This window comes from Eptatretus burgeri, chromosome 2, assembly GCF_056783735.1.
Source record: "Eptatretus burgeri isolate ZD-2024b chromosome 2, Ebu_testis_v1, whole genome shotgun sequence".
Lineage (NCBI taxonomy): Eukaryota > Metazoa > Chordata > Myxini > Myxiniformes > Myxinidae > Eptatretus > Eptatretus burgeri.
This window is the reverse complement of record NC_140962.1, coordinates 53486617-53496616: the sequence shown is the minus strand read 5'-3', so window position 1 is coordinate 53496616 and position 10000 is coordinate 53486617. Positions and strand designations below refer to the sequence as shown.

Here is a 10000-nt window from a genome sequence, read left to right as displayed (position 1 = left end):
TTATTTTCAGGCACATGACCTTTAACCTGTTCAACCCAAAATGGAATAAATTCATAGCTTTGCCATTTTGGTTGAAATCCATTCTGTGGTTCATAAGTTATTGTGTCAACAACTATTGTCAATTAAGGGTCACATGACCATAGACCTTTGACTTTTAGAAACCAAAATTTTATCAGTTCATCTTTGTATTGATTTTCATACTTTTGCCAAGTTTTGTTGGAACCACTTCAGCAGTTCAAAAGTTATTGCAGGAACAAAAATCTGCTGCTGCGCACGCGCGCACACGCGCACGCGCACGCGCACGCGCACGCGCACACGCACACGCACACGCACACGCACACGCACACGCACACGCACACGCACACGCACACGCACACGCACACGCACGCGCACGCACACGCACACGCACACGCACACGCACACACACACGCGCACACACACACACACACACACACACACCCACACACACACACACACACACACACACACACACACACACACACACACACACACACACACACACACACACACACTCCCTGAAAACATAATTCCTCCGGCCTTCAGCTGCAGAGGCACAAATGTTTCCACCAGATTTTTGCCTTTTTTTATTATTACTTCCCGGATTGATGTCAATTCCCCCCCCCCCCCAAATGGGAAAGTTACAATTTCCCAGGTGGTCGGTCAAGTGATGACCAAGCAATTTAGAATAATTTTCGGCGAAGGAAGGTTCAACATTTTAGAAAAATATTCTACATCTGTCCTCCATCAAACCAAGTCTTTCCTTGGAAAATCAGATTGGATCTCTGTGGGTGGAGATGCCTGGCTAGACCAGCAGAATGTTCATATCTCATTGGCGAGTGCAGCTTGATCACACCCACATGGGCTGCACCAGCCAACCACAGCCAAGCCTATGAGCCCTTTGACGACATATCGGTGTGAATCCCGACCGCCTTGAACACAAGGCGATGTTATTAATGGGATAAAAGTAGTGAGAAGATAGAAAATGTAACAGTGAAATTACAAGGGAATAAAACGGTTGATGAAGGCACCAACTAAACTCAGTCCCAAGCAACATTATATTAATTGGGGTAATTATAAGATGGCTGATCTGAAAGTGCAGATTAAGGGACATCTATCAACACTAATTCAATTAACCCATTACCCCTTGGGTCATTTTCATAGCACAATCATCTTTGCTTGTCGCTCGCATACGTGTTGCGTTTTCATAATTTAGTTCCAAAGAAGTATGTCATAAAAATAGATAAATAAAAAGGAATTTAACAAATTACCATATACGAGCCGTCAAAATCAGGCAAAATAAAACACGTACAACACTGGCAACAGAACTCTTCCCTACCTGTCCCGCTCTGAAACAAGAGCCACACGACCATAGTTCCAAGCTGCCCTTCGCAGGAGTGAAAAAAGCAGAACGAGAAACTGCAAGGAAAGAACAGAAAATTCTCAAATCAGAACTCATGAGCAGATCCATAATAAGCATTGCTGCACTAACTTACTAAATGTAAATGCAGTCACCCCACACCTTTAAAAAGAGTCACGATCCTCATATTCACAGCATTACAATAAAACTCACTTGACATAAAAAAAAGAAAAACAAAAGGTTTTAGTTAGCAATTTGATTAATGGCAATTTAAATGTTACCCATAAACTTGACACCATTGGCACATACTTGAGTGGCACACTTCTGAAATTGCTCTAAATCATGAGAACTTCCTAACGTAATCATTGTCATCCTGGGATGTTTTAAATGGATCTCATAACACACACTTAACGTGTTGAAACTGGTTTCTTTACTTTTTATATTCACATATATATGACAGAAGTTTGCATAATAATTTATCACAATAATTGTCAGGTGGAATTTTTTGAACATGAATTTGTTGTTGGAGAAGTTGCAATACTGTTTAATAAAAGCAAAATTATATGAAGCGAAAACTTATATTGTGCTTGGATTGCCTTACAACAGCCGATACAATGTTGATGATCAGAACCACATGGACACCACCAAGAGGGAGCCCTTGAAGCACGGTACTTTCTGACCGGGTCTCGTAGCAATCTGCACTCTCATTAGCCAACATGGGTGGACCTGAAGTTGCCCCTCGGTCCAGCATCCATCCTCTGTAATCGTCCGCCTCATAAATGGTCTTTCCCATTGAGGCCATGAATACCGCAGCTCACTGAGACAATGTAGAAAACATGCAGAGCACATTATTTTGAACAAACATCTTTTGCCAACTCCAGCAAAATGCTTTTTAAAAAATAATTAAATAAATAAAAGTATATGACTCGCTTAAGTACCTCAGAACAATCTCTCCATTACAAAACATAGTGTTTGCAGATACCATACTTATTGCTCATCTGCAAACTGTGCAGAGGACTTGTCATTATCTCAAGTTTCCATGTTCCATGTGAAGGCGTGTAGACATTTTCTATGTCAAAAATAAATAATCTAGGCCAATAACATAACGACTTGCAACAAAGGATCAGCACAACCCCAATTAATGTATAGGGATGTTTATTATCATTTCCGGTGGTCTTGAGGGTGTGAGGGGGTGGGGGGGAGGGTGGACGAAAATTCTCTATATAAATGTGTATCGTGTAGCGCCACCTCCAGGTGGGGGAGGGTATTACAAGTGTCCACCATTTACAGTGCAGTATTCTTGTCCCCATGATTTGCAATGCAGTGAGGTGTTTTATAGTCAGGTCAGGTTCGATCTGTGACCTGCTACAGGTACCATGTAAACCTGTACTAACCTGTTCCATGGTCGGGTTGTCGGCGACTAAACCGTCTCCCCCACCAGGTTTTCTGGTGAGGAGGGTGTTTGGATATGGACACCCAGCAGGATTAAAAACAAAACCTGTCAAAGGGCGGAGGAGCTCCTTATGAGCCAACGGCCATCCATATCTAGTGCCCAACTGTGTCTGCGGACGTCCTCCTGCAGTTGGGTTACTTCTTATTAGGAGGTTGGTGGCAGGATTTGCACTCCGGCCACCGTAAAACCCTTCATTCCGCAAAACGCAAAAACGCAAAAAAAATCTGAAAACCCACTCCATGGGAGTACCTCCTGCGCAGCTTCCCTTCGCAGGGCAGCTCACCGGATGACGGGATGGGGGCAAAGCCTTCGGGACCCCCAATCTTTGATGATAGGAGGGAAACCACGGGGTAACATCCCTGGGTCAGATTGCGGGAGAGTGTGTCGGAGTGGTGCTGAGGTGTCATCCACCAGACGGCGGTCTCCTTCGGTTAACCTGAGGCGGTCCCTTTGGGTGGTTGCCTGGAATGTCCTATCCCTAAGAGAGGATGATCACCTGTCTCTGTTATCACCTGAGCTCAAGCGTTTGGACATCGGGCTTGCAGCTCTCTCTGAGGTTCGGAGACCGGATTGCGGCGAGATAATGGTGGGTGGTTACACCTACTATTGGTCTGGTCGCTCTGATGGTTACCATGCCCAAGGAGTTGCTGTAGCTGTGTCCAATAAGCTGACCCCAATGATAATTGAGGTAACACCGGTCAACGAGCGTATTATGAGATTAAGGATTCGTCACTCCTTAGGTGTCATTTCCCTGGTCTCTGTTTATACTCCGACTGAGGCGAGTGATCTCATCGTGAAGGATGCATTCTACGCCACACTCGAGTCTGTGGTTGATCAGTGCCCCAGACGAGATACACTTCTAGTCTTGGGGGATTTCAATGCATCGAATGGAACTGATAGGGATGGTTATGAGGTGTGTTTTGGTCCCCATGGGTCAGGAACTATGAACCAGAATAGCACTAAGTTCCTTGACTTTGCAAGAAGTAATGGACTTAGGGTGGCTGGTTCATGGTTTCAGCGCCCACAAGCTCATCGCTGGACTTGGTATTCCAACGCTGGCGGTGTGGCAAAGGAGATTGACCATGTCCTCATTGACGGTCGTTGGAGGATGATCCAGAACTGCAGGGTCTACCGGAGTGCTCAGTTCCTCAATACTGAACACAGGCTTGTTGTAGCAACTCTAAAGCTGCACCTTAAATCCTGGAGAATGGTACCATCCCAGCCCAGGCTGGATGTTGCCAAGCTCAGGGATGAGAGAGTAGCTGAGGAGTTTGCGAACAGGCTGAGTGGACACTTGGGGGGCTGGGTGCTTTGGGGGGTCCTGAAGAGTTGTGGAGCGCCTTCAAGACCACCGTCCTTGATGTTGCCGGTGGATGCCTTGGAGCTCACCGCAGGGCAAAGAAGAATTTTGTCTCTCAAGGGACACTGGATACCATTGACCAGAGTCGCAGGGCCAGGCTGAATGGCAGAGCTGAGCTGTTCAGGGAGCTGAGGCGTAAAACTGTACGTGCACTGAGGGTGGACAAGGAGGCCTATGTGCGAGGAATCTGTGAGGGGGTAGAGCATCACCTGTGGACAGGTGATTCTCGTCCCGCTTACAGGGGAATTCGCGCATTACGTTCATCCAAGCCCATCCCTCGGAGCACTGCAGTTCGAGCAGAGTGGTCTGAAGTGAAGGCCCGCTGGGCCGGTTACTTTAAGCGGTTGTACCAGGCTGATCCCCCAGCTGTCGAGTTGGACGTCAAGGGTGTTACAATCCCTGTTGCTGACCCTCAAATCAACTGTGGTCCACCTTCGCTTGTGGAAACACGGGCTGCGGTGAACCAGTTGAAACGGGGCAAAGCTCCAGGGATCTGTGGCATCTATGCTGAACTTCTCAAGGCTGGTGGAAATGCTGCACTCGTGTCGTTGCATGCAGTTTTGTGCTCTGCCTGGAACACAGGCATCATCCCAACTGACTGGAAGAGGGACCTTGTTTGTCCCTCTCTGGAAAGGGAAGGGTGATCGCCAAGACTGCAACAACTACCGAGGGGTGACGCTGCTCTCAGTGCCGGGCAAGGTTTTTGCTCGGATAATTCTTGATAGGGTTCGCCACCATCTGCTTGAGCACCAGCGTCCAGAGCAGTCAGGCTTTACACCAAAGAGGTCAACGATTGACCGTATCCTTGCACTTCGTGTCCTCACCGAACGCAGACGAGAGTTTCGGCAGGGGCTGCTTGCAGCCTATGTTGATCTCTGTAAAGCGTTCGATTCAGTGAATCGGGATGTCCTCTGGAGGATTCTTGGTCTTCGTGGGGTGCCACCAAAACTGATCGATCTGATGTCTGAACTCTACTCTGGTACTGAAAGTGCTGTGAAGTGTGGTGGTACCATCTCTGACTTATTTCCAGTTGTTACTGGAGTTCGTCAGGGATGTGTACTGGCCCCCACACTTTTCAGCACTTGTATGGATTGGATTTTAGGGAGGATGTCGGAGAGATCAAGTTGCGGTGCATCGTTTGGCAATGTCAAGATCTCGGACCTTGATTTTGCAGATGATGCAGTCATCTTTGCGGAGACTTTAGACATCCTCTTGGGGGCCCTCGAGGTGCTGAATGAAGAGTCGGAGCCGTTGGGATTACGGGTTTCTTGGGTCAAAACGAAGATCCAGGCTTTCGGTGACATCTTGGATGCTGCTGTCCTGTCTGTGTCTGTTTGTGGTGAGGATGTTGAGGTCGTGGAGAGATTCACTTACCTTGGCAGTGATATTCATGTCTCTGCTGGCTGCGAGTCAGAGGTCAATAGACGTCTGGGTCGGGCCTGGGGAGTCATGGATTCACTGGATCATGGGGTGTGGGGCTGCCGGTACCTGTGCGGGAGGACAAAAGTCCGAGTCTTCAGGTCCTTGGTACTTCCAGTCTTGCTCTATGGGTGCGAGACTTGGACTCTGACCAAGGATCTGAGACGGAGACTTAATTCCTTTGGTACCAGGTCTCTTCGGAGAATCCTTGGCTATCGCTGGTCGGATTTTGTGTCCAACGAGCGGTTGCTGAGAGAGACTCGGATGAGATTTGTTACCTGCATAGTCCGTGAGCGTCAGTTGCGGCTGCATGGACATGTGGCTCGTTTTCCTGACGCTGATCCTGCTCACCAGATTCTCTCAGCGAGGGAGTCTCATGAGTGGAGGAGGCCAGTGGGCCGACCACGTGCCTCATGGTTGCAGCAGGTTGACAATCATCTCAAGGAGATGGGGATGGGCCTGGCATCTGCCTGGGGGATGGCCAGACGGAGGCCCCTGGAGTACCGGTGGAAAGTGGACGCAGCGACGCGCTGTTCTGGCACATGCTCCCATACCTGACCTGACCTGAGGTGTTTTGAATTATAAGCAGTACGAATGTTTTTGCTTCATGCACGTAACCCGGGTTATTTATTTTATTGCCAATACAGAGCTGCCAGTTGCCTATGTACCGCCAAAATAAAAGGTGTGCGTCAGAAGAATATGTTGCATGCTTGGAACAAGATTGCCAGCTGGGTGGGTACTCTGCAAGTAATAATAATAATAAAAAACTAGAACTGTGAGCAAAACTGCGAACAGTGATAATGGCTTCCAAGTCTGACATCAGAACATCAAACTTCATGTCTGTCGTCTGTCTGAGTAAAGGATTCCAAAAAGCATCATGGTTTCAGAGAAGTGTTTCTCTTTTAAAGGTCTTCCTTCTATCCAATATGGCTGCTATACCACATAAATGATCACATCATAGTTTGCAAACCTTTTTTCTCTTTGGGTGGTCAAATCATACATATGAAGGTTTGCATTGATTGGTTAAACGGTTGCAGATGAGGTTTTAAAAGTTTTTCCTTCAATCAAATATGGCTGCCAAACCACATAATTGATGGGATCATTGACAAAACATTTTCCCCATGGGTAGTCAATCAAATTTGCAAAGTTTCGTATTTATTGGTTAAACGGTTTCGGAAGAGAGGATTTTAAAAGTTTTTTCTTTTAATCCAAAAAGGCTGCCATACCACATCAATGATGACATCATAGCTTGCAAACTTTTTTTTTCCCCCACATGCTTAGGAGATCATATATACTGTATGAAGTTTTTCATTGGTCGGTTAAGCGGTTTCAGAGAAGATGTTTTTTTCAAAATGTTTTTCCTTTAATCCAAGATAGCTGCCATATCACGTGACTGATGTCATTATCCTTTTCAAACTTTTTATCCGCATGGGTTGTCGATCATACACATCAAGTTTTGCATCGATCAGTTAAGTGGTTCTGGAGATAAGGATTGTGAAAGGTTTTCCTTAAATCCAAGATGGCCACCAAATGGTCGACCAATCAAAATGGTCAACGCTACCAGTACACCTTTGAAATGTGTCTGATAAGTCTGCAAAGTTTCAGTATCACTGGTCTCACCGTTTTTAAGAAACTCAAGTCACAAAATCTGGTGGAAGAAAAGTAAAACTAAAAATATAGGACCACTAGACATGCAGCTTATCTGGGCACTGGACTAATGTTGTAACCCAAATTTGGTAGCATTCTGACTAGTGCGTCCGAAGAAAAGTTTTATCGAGATCAATGCAATTTTCCCAAAATTGATTGTCGGCCATTTTGACACTTCCAGTCACGTCACCGGCATGACTTCCACAATTTAACATCCCTACCCTGGCATAATGTTGAAACCCAAATTTGATAGCATTCTTACTGGTGGGTCTGGAGATTAAGATTTTCGAAGGAATATGCACAACCGCCATTTTGACACACGGTCATGCGATCGGCATGTCCTCCGCAATTTAACATCAGGACCCTGGCCTAATGTTTCAACCCAAATTTGGTATCATTCTGACTGGTGGGTCTGGGGAAGAATATTTTAGAAGGAATTTCCTAAGTCGACCATTTTGACCTCCTTAAAGTCACATCACCAGAACGAGCTTTGCAATCCCTGTTTTCAGTCAGGAGCAGAACTTTCCTGCCAAATTTCAGCCGGATTAGCCCAGCGGCTTGGCTGGAGAAGTCAAAATAGGAGAAGGAGGGATGGACAGACAGACGGATGGTGCATGATGACAATACCTTATCTGGAATTCCAATTCCAGATAAGCTAAAATAGGGAATCAGAACAATAACTATAAGGGCACTCTGTAGAGCACATACATCCACCCGGATCTTCACCAAAATGGAATAAATTCGTCCTCGTCTCACACACCCAACCTGTCCACCAAGTTTCGTCTGAATCCGTCCATAACTTTTTGGGATATCCTGCTCACAAACAGACAGACAAAGAGACAAGGGTGAAAACATAACGTCCGTTCACCTTTGGTGGTGGAGGTAATTAATGGAGCAAAAATAAATCATTGTTACATTTACATTTACTGAACAATAAAACATGCAAAGGCATATGCCATTTTCAGTGTTTTATGCAATCAGTGCAGCAATACCTTGATGGCCAGTTATTGTATTGGAGAGGATGAGGAGATTGGGACCATACTCTGTACAGAGCGTTGGTGCTGCTTAAGCAGTCTCCATGGCTATTGGGCACAATCCTTGACGGGTCGCCACTCCGACACAGTATACCAGCATCCATCCATCCATTGGGACCATACTCTGTACAGAGCGTTGGTGCTGCTTAAGCAGTCTCCATTGCTATTGGGCACAATCCTGGATGGGTTGCCACTCCGATACAGGATACCAGCATGCTGGCAATCATTTTGCCGACCTCGGAAAGATGACAGGCCAAGTTAACCCCATCTGGTATTAATTCAACAGCTGAGCGGGATTTGAACTCAGGACCTTAGGATCCCAAGCCCACCACCCAAACCATTAAGCCAACACCAGGCATATATTGTATTGGCATACACCTAATCTTGTTGATCGATATACTGGTTCTTTCTTCCCAAACTACAATATTAGTGATGTGGTCAGATGGCGAATATTAATCAGTATCAAAAGATATATTAACATGTTTAACCACGTTTCGTGGCTTAATGTTTAGTGCCCACTCTGCATTTGGGAGGTCGGTGGTTTCAACCCCGGCCAAGTCATACCAAAGACTTTTAAAATGGTACATGTTGTTTCGTTGCTTGACGATCAGCATTTTAAAAAGGCTAGAGCATGGACAAACAATCATAGGTTGGTAAAGCACAGGGCTTGATGGTCCTAATGGTCTTCACTTGCTTTTAACTTCCTTGATATGGCAATATTATTCAGTATAAATGTTATAATCGTAAATCGTTGCTGCTTAACCATCTATAAATTAAAATAAAGGAAAGATTGCCATTTCTTTGGATACCCAGGAATGGTAAGCCACAGTAAATACCACTTATTGTATCGATTTGACACACTCTATAGCTTTATCATGTTGATCATTACTGATCAATTCAATGATTTATTTCCAAAATTTACAATATGAACTTTTAGATATGCACCTGTGCTTAAAGGTTAAGCACCAAAGGAGACATTCAGGAAAGAAATCATCAGAGTGTGTGTCAGTTGAAAGCTAGATGTTATAAGCATTAGTATGTGCTTGTAAATGCACATGCTATGTGTGCTTGTAAGTAAATGATGGTTACATGTAATAAGTTTTGTTCCGCACGGATCGGTAAATTGTAAAACAAAGTTCTTGATGTAATGAGCTAATTTGGACTCTAGATGGCAGTATTGTACTGTAAACTGCCTTGTGTAGATGCTGGAACGTTTTCAGATGAAACTTCCAGTATGGACAGGAATCGTATTTGGTGGAACACATGGAATTGTTCTGTGATACTATATAAACCTGTGAGGGGGAGGTGTAGAGAGATGGGTGACAGGTGACGAGCCCCTTTTTCGGAGTGAACGAGGTTTAATGTGCAGAGTGGTTATTAACACATGCTGCCGATTATGATCAGGTTGATTAAAACTCATTAAAATTGTGTATTGGGAAAGAATTCCTTTGAGCTCTTGAATCATCCTGGACGGGCCAGCGTATGAGACAACACCGTGACATGAATCGATCATTCCACAGCCCTGATGGATGACGTGAACACACGTGAATTGTGCCGGCAGGACTGGGACACTGGGAGGCGGAAACAACCCAAAGTGGGAATCTTTGTTAGACATTGTATGTAATGGTAAACTTCCTCATTTGACTTTGTGTCTGTTTATTTGAAATACAAGTTTCAAAACGTTAGGCTGTTGATCTGAGTGGCGTTGC

General features: G+C 45.2%; 1 protein-coding gene across 4 annotated transcripts in view; it reads right to left on the bottom strand.

Moving 5' to 3' along the window:
* Positions 1–10000, bottom strand: part of LOC147032063 (osmosensitive cation channel TMEM63C-like) — a 107545-nt gene that overhangs the window by 69524 nt on the left and 28021 nt on the right. For all 4 annotated transcript variants that reach the window (XM_085869356.1, XM_085869353.1, XM_085869355.1 and 1 more), the window contains 2 exons: positions 1980–2195; positions 1358–1437 (listed from right to left, as the gene is read on the bottom strand). In XM_085869356.1, the coding sequence (XP_085725482.1) occupies positions 1358–1437; positions 1980–2180 (281 nt within the window). In that variant the 5' untranslated portion in view covers positions 2181–2195. The remainder of the gene's footprint in view (positions 1–1357; positions 1438–1979; positions 2196–10000) is intronic.